Below are 21,403 nucleotides of genomic sequence, written 5' to 3' on the forward strand. Positions count from 1 at the left end.
TGCCTTAATTCTACGTGGCATTGATTCAACAAGGTGCTGAAAGCATTCTTTAGAAATGTTGGCCCATATTGATAGGATAGCATCTTGCAGTTGATGGAGATTTGTGGGATGCACATCCAGGGCACGAAGCTCCCGTTCCACCACATCCCAAAGATGCTCTATTGTTTTGAGATCTGGTGACTGTGGGGGCCATTTTAGTACAGTGAACTCATTGTCATGTTCAAGAAACCAATTTGAAATGATTCGAGCTTTGTGACATGGTGCATTATCCTGCTGGAAGTAGCCATCAGAGGATGGGTACATGGTGGTCATAAAGGGATGGACATGGTCAGAAACAATGCTCAGGTAGGCCGTGGCATTTAAACGGTGCCCAATTGGCACTAAGGGGCCTAAAGTGTGCCAAGAAAACATCCCCCACACCATTACACCACCACCACCAGCCTGCGCAGTGGTAACAAGGCATGATGGATCCATGTTCTCATTCTGTTTACGCCAAATTCTGACTCTACCATTTGAATGTCTCAACAGAAATCGAGACTCATCAGACCAGGCAACATTTTTCCAGTCTTCAACTGTCCAATTTTGGTGAGCTCGTGCAAATTGTAGCCTCTTTTTCCTATTTGTAGTGGAGATGAGTGGTACCCGGTGGGGTCTTCTGCTGTTGTAGCCCATCCGCCTCAAGGTTGTGCGTGTTGTGGCTTCACAAATGCTTTGCTGCATACCTCGGTTGTAACGAGTGGTTATTTCAGTCAAAGTTGCTCTTCTATCAACTTGAATCAGTCGGCCCATTCTCCTCTGACCTCTAGCATCAACAAGGCATTTTCGCCCACAGGACTGCCGCATACTGGATGTTTTTCCCTTTGCACACCATTCTTTGTAAACCCTAGAAATGGTTGTGCGTGAAAATCCCAGTAACTGAGCAGATTGTGAAATACTCAGACCGGCCCGTCTGGCACCAACAACCATGCCACGCTCAAAATTGCTTAAATCACCTTTCTTTCCCATTCTGACATTCAGTTTCGAGTTCAGGAGATTGTCTTGACCAGCACCACACCCCTAAATGCATTGAAGCAACCGCCATGTGATTGGTTGATTAGATAATTGCATTAATGAGAAATTGAACAGGTGTTCCTAATAATCTTTTAGGTGAGTGTATATATAAAACGAACTGAATCAGGCTTCATCAAGATAGGTGATCTATCATTTTAACGATCCCCAATTAACCCCGTGGACCGGACAAATACAAAACGAATGATTAAACATTATATGCGTCTCTTTTTGTACGTTTTCTAAATAAGACCGCGTGCCCATACCCAACTGTAATAGCGATTAAAGCGATCTATTCTTTTAGTATTTATGTTAAGGCAAGACTTTTATTTTATTACTGTTCTGGGATTAATAATGTTTAATAATTTTAATAATGTGCTTTAAGTCAAGTCAAATTCAGTTTATGCATGATTACATGATGTAACATTTTTAATACTGTATCCTAAATTGTGGATAATTAAGCTATATATCATATGCTGAAGTACATTTCTGGAGTGTTAAAGATTAAAAGAAAAAATAACAAGAATCGTACAGAACCGAAAACCGTGACCCTAAAACCTTGATACAAACCGAACCGTGGGTTTTGTGAACCGTGCCACCCCTACTGTTCTGGGATTAATAATGTTTAATAATTTTAATAATGTGCTTTAAGTCAAGTCAAATTCAGTTTATGCATGATTACATGATGTAACTTTTTTAATACTGTATCCTAAATTGTGGATAATTAAGCTATATATCATATGCTGAAGTACATTTCTGGAGTGTTAAAGATTAAAAGAAACTTAACAAGAACAAGAACCGTACAGAACCGAAAACCGTGACCCTAAAACCGTGATACAAACCGAACCGTGGGTTTTGTGAACTGTGCCACCCCTAGTTCTGGCACCTCCTTTCCCAGTGAACCCTGGACATGACCGCCAATCGTCACATGCCTGCGGCTGTGACCGCCAATCGTCACATGGCTGCGGCTGGGACCTCCAATCGTCACATGGCTGCGGCTGGGACCGGCAATCGTCACATGGCTGCAGCTGGGACCGCCAATCAACACATGGCTGCAGCTGAGACCGCCAATCACATGGCTGCAACTGGGACCACCAATCACATGGCTGCAGCTGGGACCACCAATCACATGGCTGCAGCTGGGACCGCCAATCACGAGCGGCCATATTTCTGCTGCTATAATATAGAGTAATAGTAAAGGCTAGAAAGCCAAGCAGTGGCATCTATGTCAGGCCACCCTGGCCCCTCCATATGGCTCAGGTAAGAGAGATAATAGTGTATCTGGGACATTGCTGAAATCGGTCCCAAACGCCTGCCAAAGACTTCAGCGTCTCCTGGCCCTCCTCTAAATGCTGCACTCTGTGACACAGAGCAGCCTAGACAGGAGCGAGACGGGGGCTGCAGTGAAGCTGGGGACAGTGAGCTCAGAAGGAGCAGCGCACATCTGCTAGTCAGACATCTGCATGACACTCCAGCCTTCTGTACAGTTTTTATGGACAGTTGTGTTACATTTTACAGTGAATCTCGCAGGTGTGTTTGTTGACCTGCCTTTTGTAATGGGCTCCTGCCAGTGGACCCCTAAAGCCAAGAATGTGAGTGTATCACAGCGCCCAAGGTTACAGGGGCCTCCGGTATGTCACGCCCCACATAAGAGGCCTCCGGTATGTCACGCCCCGCATTAGAGGCCTCCTGGAAGTCACGCCCCGCATAAGAGGCCTCCTGGAAGTCACGCCCCGCATAAGAGGCCTCCTGGAAGTCACGCCCCGCATAAGAGGCCTCCTGTATGTCACGCTCCGCATAAGAGGCCTCCTGTATGTCACGCCCCGCATAAGAGGCCTCCTGTATGTCACACCCCGCATAAAAGGCCTCCTGGAAGTCAAGCCCCGCATAAGAGGCCTCCTGTATGTCACGCTCCGCATAAGAGGCCTCCTGTATGTCAAGCCCCGCATAAGAGGTCTCCTGTATGTCACGCCCCGCATAAGAGTCCTCCTGTATGTCACGCCCCGCATAAAAGGCCTCCTGTATGTCACGCCCCGCATAAAAGGCCTCCTGGAAGTCAAGCCCCGCCCCTCACCACTCCTGGGCCAAATGACGCCCGGGCCCCTCCCTGCACACAGCAGCCGGCTCTCTATGCAGCTATATCCATCCGATCGATGCAGTCCATTCCACATGAGCTATTGTGGTCCAGCCGCCCCCGCCACGGGCACTGTGTGTGGGGGACGAAAAATACTAACACATCTGAAGGGGCGTCCATTTAAAAGGTGTGTAGTCAATAAAGGACTTTGTGAGTAAAGAGGGACAGCATGACAGGGAGGTGCTGGGGCAGTTCGGCTGCCATTGATCGACACTGTGGACTAATCAGCATTACCGTCCCTGGCTGTACAGGGGTGACATTGCTGGGACGCTACATACAGGAAGAGATCAATAAGCCATCTTTGTTCTCCCCCAATCCTTAAGCACCTATGTGTAATTAACCTTCCCAGAGTATGAAGCAGAGTGGCGGGGGGGGGGCACTTTCATTCCGGATCGGTACTGACGCGGGTCGGTCCGGTGCTTTGGCGCGCCGCCAGGCATCGGCCCCTGGGCTTTTACCTGGTGTTTTCAGAACCAATTAGTGGGCTTTGCGGGTCAACAGGCAGTGCCTTTCACACAGTGCAATCTAAAAGCTGTTAAAAACTGGATGGTGTTTATGGAGGACAGGGTCAGAACCTTCTGTTCGGTGCTGGAACAATTTGGATTTCTAACAGTCCATTATAATTCTCTTTTAGAAAGGAATAGTGAAATTTAACTCAGACCTAAAGAAAACAGGGGCTCGATAAGTAGATACGGTACGCACCCCTCTATCCATCTTCTAACTGCTTATCCTGGGTCACGACTCCAGAAATGGGAGATGAACCCTATCCTCTGAGGTCTATGGCAACCGTGCTACCCACTGAGTCACCACACCATCTATGAAGTATTCATTCATACACCATAACACAGTTCTGCAAAACTAGGTTTATGCCCAATTTTACAGCAATGGGGGTAAACAGAATTCTGTCATTTTAGGAATACTAATACTATACAGCAGCCTAAGGGTTGGTTTATATTCTAAGCGTGCAACACGTGCATTTATGCATGTTGTCGCTATGCAAGCAGTGCTACTGCTGGTACTTACATGCGTGGTTAACATCAACCTGGAGGAGTAAAGGTTATGTCCACCAGGGGGCAGTGTGAGAAAACCGTCTTGGTCGGCTCCTTTGTTTCCAGCCTCACTTGTTTGTATGAGGTTGTGACATGAAAAGTTTTACACTCGCTGCCTCCACAGCGAGTTGCTAATTTTGTAATACTGCTGCAGCATTCTCTATATTTCACCATATGCTCCACATCGTACAGGGAATGTTCTGTCACACATCGTTTTACTACTTCATGCTGAATGTTGCATTTTATGTTGTTAGATATCTCATGGTAGTTAGTACTTCAAACAATTTTTTGTGATAACTATTGCAATATTTACAATGCAAAATTAGTTCAAAAGAAATTTCTCACAAACAGGTGAAACCAGGGTCCCCCCAATTCTAGCAGAATAATGCCATGACTTTTCCAGTACCATAAGAAAAATTTCCAAAACCCAAAAGTTTGTAAAACTAAAGTAGAAAGAACAGTATAAGGTAGTTAACTATTGATTTCCACTCGCACATTTCCAGGAAGCGGGAAACAAAAATGAACAAGGTTAGTTTCCAAAACTTTTCTTCTCTATCCAAGAATTTCAAAACTTATCCAGGGCCTGGAAAAATTATTTAAAAATTCCACAACTTTTCCAGGTTTTCCATGACCGCGAGTACCCTGTTAAACATATACTAGAAAATCCTGAAACGGAGTGGTCATTAATTTTGCAAAGCTTGCTAACTTTTGTTTCCTATAACAATATAAATGTTCTAGCGAAACGTAAACCGCACACTGTTGGCGAATTTTATCACCAAGATTAAATCCCAGAACTGTACTGTAAAATACTGCCGCTTGTGAAAGTTAGAATATTAGACATGACACTGCTTTCTGGCATCAGATTGAATTCGGAAGCAGAAGAAACTTAAACTGCCATTAAATTGTGAAGAAGCTGTACACAGAGGCACACAGTAGTCCTTGGAATATTCTCTCTCACCTCTGGAAATGTTCAGTTTTGGCCACTCATTCTTATAAAAAAAAAAAAAAAAAAAAAAAAAAAAACAGTTCAAGAGTAAAGAATGTGGCCGCTCCGAACTCACCCGTCCTAGTAGGTACTTTAATACTAACTGAACCATATAAAAACACGTACTGTAGGCCCGTGACAAAAGGTGACCATACTGCCACCCCAATTTTTGGTGGTACTGCATCTCGCGTACACGTCACGTTTATTCCTTGCGTAGATACACAGACTGCATGGAATCAATGCAGAAAACGCACGCCGGCCATGATGCAGACATGGATGCGTTGTATTAACCAGCCCTAACACACATCCTTATGGAAACACAAAAGAAACACAATCTGGATGACTTAAGGGCACAAGACACATTTTCCCCTGTTTTTAAAAGTCTTCCGTCTCTTAGCAGCAATGACAGCCTATTCTCACTACACCTCAGGGCCAGTTTGGGTAACAGCACAAACGACAGGCTGCCCTCTCCATCTGCCAGCAGCTACGCTTACACCAGCCTGTCCGTGTCTCCGGCGCCATCGATATAACCCTGGGGAGGTGCGGAGGAGCCAGACACGTCAACCCCGCTACTGACAAAAAAAGGCAGCTCTCCATTAGACTGCAACACTGACAAAGACAAGCGAGGCGAATGTCCGTCCTCAGTGCCACTCAGGGGATGAAGCCAGTGAATCCAGGAAGTGAGGAGCGGGCCGTGGATGTGAGCCGCCGGCTAGCCGAGGCCCCTTCGCGGACCTGCCTCTGGGACAGACAGACGGAGCCGTACCTCCGGATTTTACCCAGGCGGCTTTGATCTTCATACTGTCCCTTCATTTTAAGTAGAAATTCCATCTTAAACCCATTTGATCTTAGACATGCATACAGTACTGGTCCAATGGTTACGGCTTGAAAGCTTGTGCTCCACGTATTCAGTTCATAGGTAGCAGATTTATACCATTTAACTTCTTTTCTGATGACCCTGGCGCTGCCGGGTTCACGTCGATTAACGTTATCACAGACCCTGAAAGGTCAGGTCAGGTTGGGTATATGCACTGATGCAGCACGTCGCTACACCCACCACATGACAAGAGACCTCGGCATCCTGGCTGGGGACCCCCCAGGCAGACACACAGTTCAGTCCCACGCCCCAGAAATGACCATCCATCTGCCGCAGGGAGCTGGTACACGGGACTGGTTCAGTCGCCTGGGTCCTCAGCAATGAGGATCTCACGGCCCGGATCACCCACAGGGAATCGCACCACATGGCTGTAGGGCCCTTCTAAAGCTTCCATTTATTTCTCATCTTCCTTGCCTCTTTATCTTTGTAAACCATTTCATTTTCCCAGCAAACAGTACATATCTATGTGTTTTCACTGCAAACATATTAAATTGTTCATATTTCTTTTGTATTTACATCATGTGACAGTTTTACCAAAATGTCATTTTCTGCTCTCTACTGTCACATCATTCTGTTATTATGGTCTGTCTATCTGCATGTGCGATATTTATAAGCCTGTTGGACAGTTACTTTATTATTCACTCTAGTCCAAGGCAACATACAGCCACTGCACTCTAGAGGCAAGCAATGAATGACATTTCTGATTTGAGACTTTCATGCACTCTGTTCTGTCGGTACATCTGCTTGTTGTGCCACATTTGGCAGTGAAAGACAGATGGTACAGGCCACCCATGTTTTGCTATTTAAAGAATGATTTACAATTCATTAAACATTAGCTGCTTTCCAAGACACACTTCCCAAGTGTGGGATATGGGAACTGCACAAACCTTAAATAAGCATTGTTTTGTTTTGAACAATAACCGAAACAATATTAATGGAAACGAGCATTGAAAGCAGCACCACTTCTCTGGAGGAGTCCCTAGAGAAATTTTAAGAAACTCAATCAACCTTACGACAAGACCAATTACTAAGGATTCAAACCAAAATAAATGACTATACGCTACCAGATTAGTGTAACATCAGAAAATAAGGCTGATTAAAAAGATGCCTGAAAGAATAAAAGGTGCATATGTAAACAGAGACAGAATCTTAAAAATAAACTTAGGAAAAAAAAAATCACTTCAAAGTTTTTGTAAATATCTTGTGCTGGTCAAGATACCAGGGGAGACTTACCCACAAACTCAGAAAGGAAGACCACAAAGAATGGGGTGACCAGATCGTTGATGCCTTGTACATAGCCACTGGCGGGGTGGCGAATTGCCCAGATAAACAGGATTCTCTCAAACACCTAGGTGGCAAACAAAGACAAGAGACCCGGATGACGATAATGATGATTGTGCATCAGTGATGATGTGTCATGGTGATGATGACTGAGATTGTGGTGGCTGTATCAGCAATGATGACGACTGTGGTCGTTGTATCAGCAATGATGATGATGATGATGATAATTGCGGTTATAATAGTACCCATAATGATTATTGCTTTCTGAATGCTTGCATCAGCAATGATAGTTATGATGGTTGCTGTAGTGATGAGGGTGAAGATGACTGTGGTGGTGATGATGATGATTCTGAGTATTGCATTTTATATCCATAACTCAGGGCTGTAAATATCAGGATTGTAAACGCTTGCCAAACTAACACTTAGCTTTAAATTTGAAATACAAATTTAATTCAGTCCATTGGTAAACCACTGTACCTGGGTTACTTTCATTCTAGTCCATTCTCTTTCATTGCCACTCCCTATACGTGTCTCTTATTCTCTGAAATCAAAGCAGTGAAAATAGCCTGAACATGGCTGATGTCATGACGGCTGGAGCAGCTGATTCCCAGCAGGGCTGGAGCGTGAGCACGCCGCTGGGAGACGCCGGACTGGAGTGGGGGGGGGGAGAGGGGGTGCAAGTGGAGGAAGAGGGGGAGCGTCTGCTGTCCCTCCGGGGAGAGGCGGCACTAAACTGCTCCCCCTGGAGGCACCGCCGGAGCGTGTCAGGGACAATGACGGGTAAATAACGCACACGCCTCCCCGAAGGAGACCGCAGCGAGCACCGCACTGTCAGGCAGCTGCTTCGGAGGGCCCTGCTTTAAATCTGATCACTCTTCCTTCTTTATATCTTCTTCCTGTAATTGATTACCACCGGCTTTAAGGCACATGAAGGACGACTGGGATGTGAAATGCGTGCCTGCATTAACAAGAGGACACGGAAGCAAACCGCGTTCCGAGGGGATTCCTTCCTAACTCGGGCTTCCCGGCCTCGACTGGCAGGTCTGCCTAACACTCCTGAGTCTCCCTTATGGCTGACAGTGTGCTGCTCGCTTTCAGTACGTGGCTGAACTTGCAAAAAAAAAAATTGTTCCTCCTATATAAGTACAAACGGAAAATCTGATTTTACAGAGTGTCTCTGCTGTAAATGGCCATATCTTCCTGTTATAGCATTGTCATCTTGCGGCTGCTTTTCCAGAAGCTTCTACCCCCTACAATATAGCTGACCTCTGTTCAGCCTGAACCTGTGGCAGTTTTAAAGCAGAGCCTGTTGCCATGAGGACAATTCTCCTAAAACAGCCTGTGGAGCCCAAAGTCCTTCACACTTAAGTTTAATTTCCTATAGAATGAAACAGTCTGTGGGCCTCTAATCTCACATGCATGCGGCACAGTGTGAAAGCTAAGAAAAATATATATTCTGAAGAAATTATCTTCACCAGAATTATTCTAGAACCATATTAAAGTTTAATGTAATTTCCCAAAGTTCAAGGCAAATTGAATTATCTGATTTTTGCATTTTCTCTATCTCAGAAAGAAAAAAATGAAATGGAAAGTATGGTTATGAATAATGATGGGGGGGGGGGAGGGGGGGGTTCAGAAATTCTGTCTGCTGCCCTTTGACCCCGTGCCTCTACTTTTCCTTACCAAATCAAGAGGGACAATTCTTACTTGGACAGATATTTTCTGACACACCCACAGCACCCCCTGCTGGGACGTAGCATTAATACGTTATACAGGCCCCCACCACACGCACACCCAAAAGAGCATCCATCATTGACACCTTCCCCAAAATAACGTACTGAAACACCTGCTAATGCATGCTTGTCAAGGCGCGCACACACCAACATGCAAACAGATACACACACACACACACACACACACACACACACACACACACACACGCAAATGTGCACACACACACACACACACACACACAAATACAGGCACATGCAAATGTGCACACACACAAACTAGCTAAAACACACCCACATACACATGGAGAAACATGCATACATGTGCAAACAGGGGTAAACACACAAAGGTGCAAACATGGGCAAAAATGTACACACACACACACACACACACACACACACACACACACACAGGATCCTGCACACACATACAAAGACAGCCTTTGCACATGCCTGCCCTCCATTTGCACAACCCGCAGATACACGGCTGCAGGAGACTCTGCTCGCTGTGACCTCTCCCATTAACACCATGTTAACACCCTTCCGCCCCACTCATAATCACACGTCTCAGCGCCCCCCCCCCCACCACAGGAGACCAGCAGCTGACTGTGTTCAGACATGTTAGGCGTGCTGCTGTACACTGGGGGGGGTTGCGTCTCACCTCTTGCACCAGCGGCTGCTGGAAGAGTGGGATGAGGGGGTTCGTCCGGGGGATGTCGATGTGGATCTGCGGAAGAAAGCAGCACGAGGGTGTGAGCGAGCAGATCGCTGCTGAGGGACTCGGGGCCGCCGACCTTGGGGTTAATGTGAAGGTACCTCACACACACAGCCTTTCTGCTGAAACCCTCAGGCAGGCAGCCCAGGCCCCGCCCACTATGCCATGATGTCATAGGGGACACAGCGGTGCCGCACTGGAGGTGAGGGATGGCAGCACAGGTTAATGCCAAAGCAACACGGGCATCCCATCGCAAACGGGGGCCTTAAATTACACAGAATGAGAGTGCTGCCCACTGGAGGGGGTCCTTTTTAAAAGTCTGCTTGGTCCTCTTAGACACCTCATTCAGCGCTACATACAGCTAAAGCCCCCAGCAGAGTGGGTCATACTGGGGCAGGACGGGGGTCGATGGCCACCCCGAGGGGAGGCCTTCGGGGGGGTGGGGGTATCAGTGACCGGCTCCAGACCGACAGAGGCCTCGCCGATGAGATTCAGCGGGCCATAAATGTACAAAGATCTGATTTACTCTTGGCGAGGGAGAAGCTCAGAGGAATCATGAAGGGAGAGTGAAGCAGAGGTAAAATGCAAGAGACACAGAGCATGAGTGCTGCACCATTAACTTGAGTTTTACAGGCTGTGGGAGTATCGATTTTGCCCAGACTCATTAATGAAACGCTGTTTAAAATAAATAAGTAAATAAAAATAAATAAATAAAGTAAAATTAACAAACAAAATAAATAAAGGAGAAGGTCACTCATTTTTGTAAACATTTCTGTGGCTCCTTTAAAAAGGTCCAAAGCTTCCTGGGACCCCAGTTTCCTGGAAGGGGGACTGGGCCCGGGTTCGAGTCCCCAGACCATGCTGATCCGGCTTCCCCCCTCAACAGGCCCCTCTGCCCCTTCAAAAGCTCTCCTGGAAAATTTATACTGCGCTTCAAACTCCCTTCCAAGCTGATACATATTTAACAACTTTTGGGAAGGTGAAACCGAAGTAGTCGAAGAAAATAAGGTAAATATTTAAAAAGGGGAGATCTTTTATCACCACGAAAACCAGAATCCAGCAGGCTCTGCTACGCCTCGTTGCTGGGAGAGCTAATTTAATGATGGGGAGTAACCATGCAGTCTTCAGCATGCGAGGCTGTAATGAAGCCAGTGGTCCCTTCCTGCACTAACGAGGAATATTTGATTATTGACAAATTCATGGTCTTTGCACGTCCATTGCAACCACTCTTGAAATCCACAGAGCAAAGCGGAGTCTGGCTGTCTGTCCGCACTGGTTTGATAGTGCTCTCTTAATGCTCTTCCAAGCACACCTGTGATGGTCAGACCAAGGTCTCTGCAGGTGGACTGAAAGGAGGAGATCTGAAAGAGCTCGGCCAGCGTCGGTGTTGCCTGCAGCCACACTGTCACCAAACAAACCGCCAAATCACAGACGGGGGCTCGGGGTGTGACGTGGGACTGTGGGAGAGCAGCACCGGGCGAGAGCGCCGGGGGTCTGCGAGGGCAATCGGGCTGGGCGGAGGCTGCCACTGTACCGCTCTGTCATTTGAGTTTGGCCCCATGAGGGAGTAAACTGTCAGGTCAGAGAAGCGTGATCCCGCTTGTCTGGCTCTCCTTCAGAAGACGCGTGCGGAGCCTTCAAGGCACTGGGCCTCCCCACAAGGCTGCGTTTTCCGTGCCGTGTGTGATGCCGTGCAGAGCACTGGGGGGCAGGGATGGGCCCGCTCTCACACTTAAGCAACCCGGGAGGAAACTCATCAGCTGAGATCTCCATCGCCTCCTGGTGGTGGGGAGGGGGACTAACCTGCCTGTAGGTGTCCCTGTGGTTCTCGTCCGTCCTGGAGTGGTAATACTGCTCGATGAAGCCAAAATACTCCTCCCTCTTCCGCTTCAGCACCAGCTCCCTGCGCTCCATGTTGGCTGGAAGGTAACCCTAAGTGGGAGGGGAGAGAGTAACAATGACCTCGGCGTCTGCCGTCACTCCGCCTCATCCTCTCGCTTTGCGCTGTGACTCATCGCACCCCTGGGCTCGCAGCCTGCCGGGCCGCTAATCCCTCCACCGGTGCTCGCGCTCTAATGCCCACATCAACGGAAGTGATGACACAGACTGGCGACATTCCGAATGCAAACGAAAAAGCTCGGCACAGGGACACGGCACGGCAGTCGCACACATGACTGAAGATGCCCTCCTAAATCGAGACCGTTTTGTCTGCTCTCACCCAGCCGATCTCCATTTGTCCCTCTCTCCCCAGTCCCCGCACATTCCCCAGTCTATCCCTCCCCGGTTTGTATTCCTCCTAACTCATATTCAATCAGGAGCCAATTCAAACACCTGGTCGGCATGGCAGTGCGCAGGGCCCTAACGAACATTCCCAGTCACGGCATCTACGTGGTCTGCTTATCTGTAGCCAATCATGGCCTAGAATGGATAGCAGGACTCCGTACCCCTCGTACAGGTTGTGAGCCAGGCAGCTGTGCACATGGGTGGATTTATCACTGCCAACCACCAGGGCGGCGCTTCTTCAGCTGGATGCTTGCTTGGTTATCACAGACTAGGTCTGTATCCTCCTGCACCCAAAGGGGAGGAGACCCCAGATGACTCAGCCCAGAAACAGATCAGCTGTCATTTATGGTTTCCAGCTTCAGATGCCACCCAGTGCCAACCCTACTGTGCTTTATGTATGAATAATATAGAGGATTTCATATGACAGATTGGGGCCGCTATACGCCTTTCATGTTTCCCATTGGCTGCTACCACGTGCCCGTCTTCCCTGCCAAACATCTCAGGTGAATGCTGTACATGATGAGCAGGGATGACTCTCGCCGCAGGGTAAAGCGGCATACTGCAAGTATATACCAGTACACAAACTCCAGTCACAGAGCTGGCCCACTTTCTACATCCACATACCGCATCCAATCCGGGTCATCTTAGGACTGCAGGAAACCAAAGCACACAGAGAAAACCAGCCCAACACAGGGAGGACGTGCCAACAACAGAGCAGGCGCGGGATTCGAACCCGCAACCCTGGAGGTGTGAGGGCAGCATGTCATCACTGCTGGTAATTATGATTAATATGGTTGCTCCAGGCCTGATCTGTTAAGGTCATGTGCAGATTTATCAGCATATCGCAGAATTCTATTAAAATAATTATCACTGTAATTTAACCTTTTGCCAGCTGCCCCTGGTGTTTAAAAACACAGATGTGGAGAATAAAACAGGCCGATCCGTACTGTTGGCCTCTAAGACAGGGCATCTTACTGCTACATAAAACTAGACCAGATCACTTCTGATTTCCGTACTGAGAGCTATGCAGGAATGATGAGCGAACAGGCTCAGGATCAGTGGCCGACAAAATGAGCAGCGTGCCTGTGACCCCCCCCCCCGGCACCGCTCTGCGAGACCTTGGGCTCCAGGCACCGCTCACAGACAAGCAGGCATCCCGGGGAATGGCAGGACTGCTGTCAGGGAGATAAAGATTCCTATATGACGGTCAATCCATTGCGAAGGAAGAGTTAAAACGCGTGGATAAATAAAATATATCAATAAACTGCTGTACAAGCAGGCCTGAGTATCCAAAGCGGAGTGTCCGCAGCCAGCCTGAAGTCTGTGTGTGTGTGTGTGTGTGTGTGTGTGTGTGTGTGTGTGTGTGTGTGTACGGGCGCGTGCTCACAGCACAGTGCCGTTCGTCTAACCCTTTCCAGCAGACTTACAGTCCTTGGCATCTGAGCAGCACACCTCAGCTACAGCTAGACAGCCACATTCTCTGCTCGTGGGACTTTTACTTACAGTACATGAAAATGTTCTTAGGGCAGAACGAAATGATTGTTTCTGAGGGACAACCAAACAGATTGTAGAGGAGGTAGGTCCAAGCAAGTAGAGGAGGCAGGACCAAGACATTTGATTTGTTCTCTCTCTGAACCAATCAATTATTTTTTTTCATTCTGCCCTCAGAACATTTTTTGTGTAAGTGAAACTCCCATGAGCACTTTCCCTTTGGACATTATGCTAAACCTGCAGGTCTCACATATTCAAAATTCTTACTGATGACACATACTGGGGTGAGAGCTGATTGGACGCTATGGAGCAGTGAATGTGAGAGAGTGACATCAGGCATCGGCCCTCAAGCTCACCTGTGCAAACACTCAGATGCGAGTCTGTCAACTTGTGTTTCAGTGTGTACTGGATACGATTATGGATTTTTTACTCCACAAAGGCTCCACGCCCCCCCCCCCCCCATATCAGTAAGCAGCAAAGACAAGGTCACTGCCTACAGAGAGAGGACCAGCAACACAGCATTGCCCACTCAGTCAAAAAAACAGCAATCTGACTTGGGGGGCAAGTGGGTAATTAACCTTGCACAAAGTGGATCCTGGTTACACAACACGCCTTTTGGATTGTGCCCAGGATTTTGGGCAGGAGACCCTATTGGTGGATCCCTGTCTAATCTGAATTATGAAGGACTCCAGAGAAAAAGAGAGAGAATCCAGCAGGGGACCATAGACGGCTGACAAGACCCAGCTGACCTCTGGCTTTCTGTCAGCTGACGGTACACAGTCCTGGAACCACGGGCCCCAGCTTCAGGTCTTTGACCAAACGCTGGCCGGCTCTGCTCCGCCTCCCTCATAGAATAAAACAAGTGGCCTTTCAAAGGCCACAGTCTGCATTGTGACCACAACTCCTTGGCAAGTACAGCACCTCCCCTGCTGCGCTTTATTGTTCTGTAAAATATCACACATTGCCAAGCTCTTTCTCTCCTGTGCAGCTTTCCTGGGGTTAGGTGCATAATCCCGGGTCCTCCAGGACTACAGGGGGCACTGGTTTTCACCCAGTCAGGCAGTTATTTGGATCTTGAACCACCTCCAGCTGCCTTTCAGTTGCCAGTCAAGTGGCATAAAAACACACTCCAAAAGTTTGAATTACAACCTAAATTACCCCAAATCAGACAATATTCTAATTCCTCGTTTCCGTTTTAACACGAACAGCATAAACACAGTGAGCTATGGAAGCCACCCCAGATCAACGTTACCCGCCACCGAGAGTCGAAAGTTCTGTACCTGACCGTGACGCCCAAGCCGGCCGGAGGTTCTCCACTTTCCTTTAGCCACAGGAAAGACAGATACCTACGTAGCAACGGGGAACGGGCAGGGAGACTCACCGATAGGAGTCTCCAAGTGACGGGCCGCACCTCCCGCGGGATCCCGGACCAGCTGTGCTTCCGCAGCTCCTCTGCGGAAAGAAAGAAAGCAAAAAAAAAGAATGAGAGCACTGATGCCGGTACACAGGAAGAGGAGGAGCACACAGACACCCAAAGGAACCAATCTTCAAACGTATATACTGCTAGATTAAAACAGAGTGTATGTAAAACCTTCAACAAAATAAAATACTGCATGTATGAATCATCTTCAGCCATTAGAATAATGAGACAGGTGATGCATATGCTTACGAAAGATGGAGAAAGCGTGATAAATCATGCTCAGCAAAAGAATATAAATCTAAAATAATGCGATTGCCTGTGCATTTGAAACCACTAGAAAGGGATGTCTTCAAAATAGCTAAACAAAAACAGAGGGTGTGTGTGAGGGTGAGTCAGAGAGAGAGAGAGAGAGAGAGAGAGAGAATGCACTAGAAGGCTGGCATAATAGGCCCAGTCTGATTTCCTTTGGCTGGACATTAACATTGATCTGACTGAGTCCCGGATTAATGCTTTGAAAAATGATATTTAGCAGTGTGTGCGCTATGAGTAGAATAAGGCCAGCCGCAGAACACAGTCCAAGAAAACACAAAGCTTGGTGTCAGTTCAAAGGATTGTAGAGAAGCAGCTCTGACTGACTGGGAACCACTTGCCCCGATTTACTGTCCTTATGAAGTCTAGTGGTGGAGCACTGGCTCCCTCACATGGTACTAAGGTAAAACTGCAGGTCTTTGGGCAGTAGTACTTTCACATTAGCGACAAATAATAATGATAATATCTTTAACCATGTCATGCTGTGTTTGAATGTTTAAAAACTGTAGACTTCCATTTCAAATGGATGAGAATTCTGGGACCCTCTCAGTGTGCCACGTGCCATTGACACCCCAGGACGCACAACAGCACTGACTGCTCTCTTGCATGGTATAAAATCCCTACTGAATTTCTATTCCATTAAAATTACCTATCAAAACTAGATGGATTGAAATTACTTAATTACTTGAAAACCTTCAAATACCTTTACTATAATCAAATGGTCTATATATCAATGTAAGATGACTGGAATGAATTAAAAATGCTGGTTATAATTATTATTTTGACATTACATATCTGTAGACTTCTTACAATCTGCCGTCTATACCCACCGTAAAAATTCCCTAACATGTTTGCTCAGTAAGAGTAACACAATCACTCTGACAGTGATTTGTCATAGGGACGATCTCTTGCTGTTGCGATTGGCTCACCATTACGGTGTATGACGCAGTGAAGTGGTATTCACCCATAGCAATTCTATCGAGCACCATGTTTCCTTGACAGTGCAGGGCAACCTGATGCGTGGGTTTGCCGGAAGTTATAAAATTTCCTGTTCCGGCGAGTGATGGCTTTCTGCTTTGGACCATCTAATAGAAATAATTGCTACCCTTTGCTCTCTCGCTCTCGCTCTCTCTCAGAATCACACAGATGGCTGGGGAGGAGGAGGAGGAGGAGGCGGACGGGGCGGAGCTCACCCAGGTCTGTGTTGGGACTGGCCAGCAGCTGACGGAACTTGTCCAGTCGGCTCTTCTCCCGGACGGTCATGGGCGGGGCTCCAGAGGCATTCTGGTCTGAAATGCGGGCCACCAGAGGGATGATGGGACGGAGTGGGAGGGACTGCTGCTTCTGTAAGGGGGAGCGAACTGGAGAAGAGAAGGAAGCCGATTTTACACTAGCAAACCTGACAAATGCTACACTGTGCATCTGCTCTATTCTGCTGACCGTGGCAATGAAGTAACAAACACTATTATCCAAAGCATTAGAAATAACATGCGGTTGCCATCTCTGATAGACTTGGGCTGGTTTGTGCTAGTCCCAGTCCATACAGAAAACAATACAAACTACTTGCTGCCAGGGACAGGTTCCAGAACACTCCATGACCAGTTATAAGACTGGTGGATGATTTAAAAGAAGAAGTCTGAAACATATACTTATGAGCCAAAACATGATCACGCCCATGTGAAGTGAATAATGTTGACAATGTTGTAAAAATGGTACATATTTATGCTCAAAAGTGTTACATCATCACCTGTTGCAGTGCTGAGCTGGACCTCACTGTTCGACTTCACCACTCTCCCATTGGTCTGTCTGCTGCCCATCTTCCCTTTGTCCCGCCCATCTTCTGCTTTGAACTCTGCCTGTTCGTCCATATCCAGTGCTTCCGTCACACTGAGGCCGCCGGGGGGCGCCGGTGCCGACGTGGGCGCTGGTGGGGGAAGGGCCGTATGGCGGCCGGTTGCCAGGAACTCTTCGTCCTCATCGTCCCCGATGTCCCACGCGTCATTGGTGCTGCGGGCGAACTCGTGGAAGCTGGACACCTTCTTGGACTTTATAGAGAGAGTGTTTGGCTTGGGAGCTTCTTTCACAAAGCTGCAGGGCACAGGCAGAGTATGCGAGTTAACATTTAGGAAAAATATTAATGTGGAGGGCAAGGAGACTGTCTACTCTGAGCTGACAGCACTATAAACACTAAAATACTCATGATCTGGAGTCAAAACCAAAATCTGACAACTGGTTTTAACCCAGAAGACAGAAAAAGCAAAAAAGGGAGAAATATGAATTGAAATATGAAATAGGATTTGGACATAACTTAAGGCTGTGAAGGCTGTCAGGGGCGGTGTCTAGAACCAATGCCTGGCCTCACATCTCCCTTAGTAAGACTCAAGGCTAAACAAACACTCTCATTGAAAAAAAAGGGGGGGGGGAAGGGCTCTATAGACAGCAAGCATTCGCACCCATTGCTTAAACTGATCACATTTAACAGATGGGTATTAGCAAGTCGGATAATGAAGCATTAACTCAACAATATAGTCGGATCAAAATGAAGACCGGCATGCAACCCACGCGGGGGTCTTACATTCCCTTAAAGTACGTCACGGGAAATATGATTTTAGCAGCCCACGCAGCCCGGGGATAAAGGCACTGGATGTGACATGACGTAAATACGTAAGCCAGTTACGCACAAACAACTCAGACGTTCAAATGGAGCTATGTGCAGAATGTCAAGTGAGGCATTTCGAAAAAGCAACAAAGGAAACAAAGAAGAAGAAAAAAAGCGATGGGGGGGAGGGAACTTGGCAGGATGGGATGACAGTGCATGCAGCACTTACGAAAGTGATATCCGCGGGTCGAGGGGAGGATGCTGCGCCCCATACACTGGCTGCAGACTGCAGGGAAGAGAGAGCAGGCTGTGCGCACTAATGCAGAAGGGTTAGGGTGGGGGGACGACACCCCCGGAGAGCATCGCGGACACCTCCTGGCGACTTCCTACCATTAAACTTCACGATCAAACTTTCCCACGATCCCACGATTGTTAAAATGTAAGTAGGGTGAAGTATGGTAACTACGGAAAAATAATGAAAAGTAAACAATTAAGTTATTTCTATAGTGGTTCCGGAAGTTCTGGATCAGGGATCGGGTCAGTTACGGCAGTGCTCTCAGACACTGTCAGCATAACACCACCTGGAATACTCTGCAGTACAGCAGGATGAGCCGATAAACAGACTCAGCTTATTGCACCTTGGCGTTCATTGCACACACAGCTACTCTCCCGATTGCCACAACGTATACCTATGCAGAGGCGCGTGGCACCTTGGTTTCTGTCCTAGGAGCCAAATTCACAGGATCGTGAATAATATTTTGCAAAGTCAACCGAGCAGCAACACAAAACCGCATTTTTAGTAGTGATTTGCCATGACTGTAAAAAGAGAGCAGGCCCAAGCGCTGTACATTAGATCCGTTGTAACGCAGCGGGGTACAATCCAAGGGTGACTTCCTCCGGCCTGCCCCTGACCTCGGGCAGCGATCTGCCGATTAATCCCGCTTCGACAGCCCCTACGCCTTCAAACCCGACCCACTGGACTGCTAACACCGTTTCGACAGCAGGTTCCCATTCAATCGGAATCACCTAACCACCGAACTGGTGCGAGTTAACCAAGCTTCTACATCGCTACAGCAATTTAACGTACATTTAAAGTGAAATTAACAGTAAAAATCTCAACACTTGGAACGGTTTAGTATGATTGTAGCAGCTAAACACTTAAAAATAGTTGCCAGATGATGGATTCCAGTGGTTACAAACTCCTGGCGTCTGTTTGCATGCTAATGCTTTTCCCTGCCAGAATCCCACTTTACTTACCCGGACTACTTTCTAATAACAGCGCTGCTGGTCGTGCATATGACAGGGTTTCTCGAAAAGCCTTTCAATCTGCTTAACGCCAGCCACATCAGACCTTGTATTTAATCACCACCTCAGTCTGATGACCAGTTTGGCGTCCATAAGCTCGCCGACAGTTTCCGTTTTAATATGGCAAATATAGATCGTGATTTGTTTTACGTTTCATTACAATGACAAGAATAATTGCAGTACACGTGATGTCAGATCTAGGTACACCCCATTCGTGTCAGTATCCGTGATGCCAAAATTAGGAAACACGACTTCTGTCTGAACAAATGAAGTTTTCGATTTAACAGAGAAAACGATGTGACTTTAGCGTTTTTTCAGGGTAAGGGGTATGCCAAGTTAGTGTCAAGCGATGTGGATCCTTTCACCATTATTAAAATGCTACACTTCTCCGTGTTGATATACATCTTTAATTACTTGTGATAATAAAACATAAAGCGAACAACGTGTTTGTAATAAGATATGCATGCTCCCCAAACCACATTCTAATCTTAAAACAAGAAGCTTTCAATCAACTGATGTTAGACAATAAGCCCCTTAAGCCTTATCAACTGATTAAGGTACGTGCTCCGGTTCCTAAACATCAAATCACCTGCATTTAATAAACTATTCTGGCCAAGCAGTTCTAATGCTATTGACAGTGCACGCTGGTTATCAGAATTGTCACGCCATTCTGAAGTAATACCGATAAATTGTCAGTATCTTGTTAGCAGCAAGGGTTACGACGGCATCGGTCCTTGTGAAAATCTCCCGTCGAGCTTGTGTAACATGGAAAGCTCAATGGCGCAGGCTGCACAGTGTGGGCACCGGAGAAATAGGTGGCACCGTTCCACAAAGGGCCACACACTGACACCGCCGTGACCGAGAGTGCGCTAAATGTGCGGGCGGGCGTGCGAACCCTGTGCCGCTCTGAAGGAGCGCCTCATCCCAAGGGCTTGACACGACAACCTTTCCATTCGCAATGGCCCGTACAGCATCGTGCTTGGCAAGGGACTTAGTGTTGCACAATATGCGTCACCAGGAACACACCTGCTGTGTGTGCAGTGTGGACGGTACACGTGTTCAGGCTGCCTCTTAGGAGCAGCAAGCAAACCACATAACATTAAAATGCTATCCTCAGCAGTAAACATGACTCAAAAGTTTATTATATATATATATATATATATATATATATATATACAGTATATATATATATAGAGAGAGGCTATATAATATATATAGGCTATATAATATATATAATTTATTCATTTTCAAACTGGTTTGTCCAAGTGGTCATGGCTGCAGAAAAATTTTAATTTCTAGATGGCTGAACCCATGCAAGTAATGCCACATATTCGTGCCCTCTTTGCGCCCCCCCCCCCCAATTTTCTGCACAAGTGTCAGGTGAGTCACTTCTACTCCAACAATAAAGCCAAAGGCTGTACAGCCAATGGCAGTCCTGCATCGGGCAGCGAACTTGACCTCCCCTTTTCATACGCCACCTGTTTCTTTGAACTGCATGATAAGCCAGGTTAAGTATGAAAGATGACCCCGAAACAGACCCATGGTTTTCTGGACAACTTTCACTACATAAAAAAGAAAAACAAACAAAAAGGCACAAAGGGAGGTGTAAAGTATCCTTTCATTCCCACGACAGCCTCATTATTTTCATCCTTCTAAGTGTAACTATGGCAACCAGCACGATATCTTTTCCACAACAAGTGTGTGTAGTCATCCATTTTCACCAAAAACAGTTTATTCTCTAATGCATGCTCATAAGGCACAATTTCCTGGTTCGGTGTGCCAGAATCCTTTGCAATGCATAGAAACCTAAGCTTAAGATTATTTTTTTATTAATTGAACACTTGGTAGCACTGGTGCCTCTGTCTATCAATGGAGAGGAAGACCAGAAAAAAAAAATCAGGAGCACAAGCTCAAATGTCCATCTCTCTGCAATATTACACTCACATAGAAAGTGAGGAGTCTGAATTTTGTCTGACATTTCTACAATACTTCATGTAACACACAGCACTTCTCATCTGTACACCTCAGCCAGTCAAATTCTATCCAAAACTTATTTTCAGGTTTATCACTTGCCAGTTTCAGTTGTAGCTGACCCAGCTGATGTCTTCATCTTTTGCTAACTGGTTAAACCGACTCACCATACTGTTTTTTTTATCATTTATCAGTCAGTTCCACCTG

At 46.9% G+C, this 21,403-nt stretch overlaps 1 protein-coding gene across 3 annotated transcripts in view; it reads right to left on the bottom strand.

Annotated features, from left to right (window-relative positions):
• tbc1d22b (TBC1 domain family, member 22B) overlaps window positions 1-21,403 on the bottom strand; it is a 37,845-nt gene that overhangs the window by 14,635 nt on the left and 1,807 nt on the right. For 2 of the 3 annotated variants that reach the window (XR_002840062.1, XM_023826716.2), the window contains exons 2-8: window positions 18,150-18,206; window positions 17,069-17,409; window positions 16,515-16,682; window positions 14,974-15,044; window positions 11,622-11,750; window positions 9,765-9,830; window positions 7,326-7,440 (exon numbers count right to left, since the gene is read on the bottom strand). Coding sequence is in view for 2 of the 3 variants with exons in the window: in XM_023826716.2 (XP_023682484.1) it covers window positions 7,326-7,440; window positions 9,765-9,830; window positions 11,622-11,750; window positions 14,974-15,044; window positions 16,515-16,682; window positions 17,069-17,409; window positions 18,150-18,206 (947 nt within the window). In the remaining variant the exon portion in view is untranslated. The remainder of the gene's footprint in view (window positions 1-7,325; window positions 7,441-9,764; window positions 9,831-11,621; window positions 11,751-14,973; window positions 15,045-16,514; window positions 16,683-17,068; window positions 17,410-18,149; window positions 18,207-21,403) is intronic. The other variant, XM_023826717.2, reaches the window with a different exon arrangement.

Source organism: Paramormyrops kingsleyae, chromosome 6 (assembly GCF_048594095.1).
Source record: "Paramormyrops kingsleyae isolate MSU_618 chromosome 6, PKINGS_0.4, whole genome shotgun sequence".
Taxonomy (NCBI): Eukaryota; Metazoa; Chordata; class Actinopteri; order Osteoglossiformes; family Mormyridae; genus Paramormyrops; species Paramormyrops kingsleyae.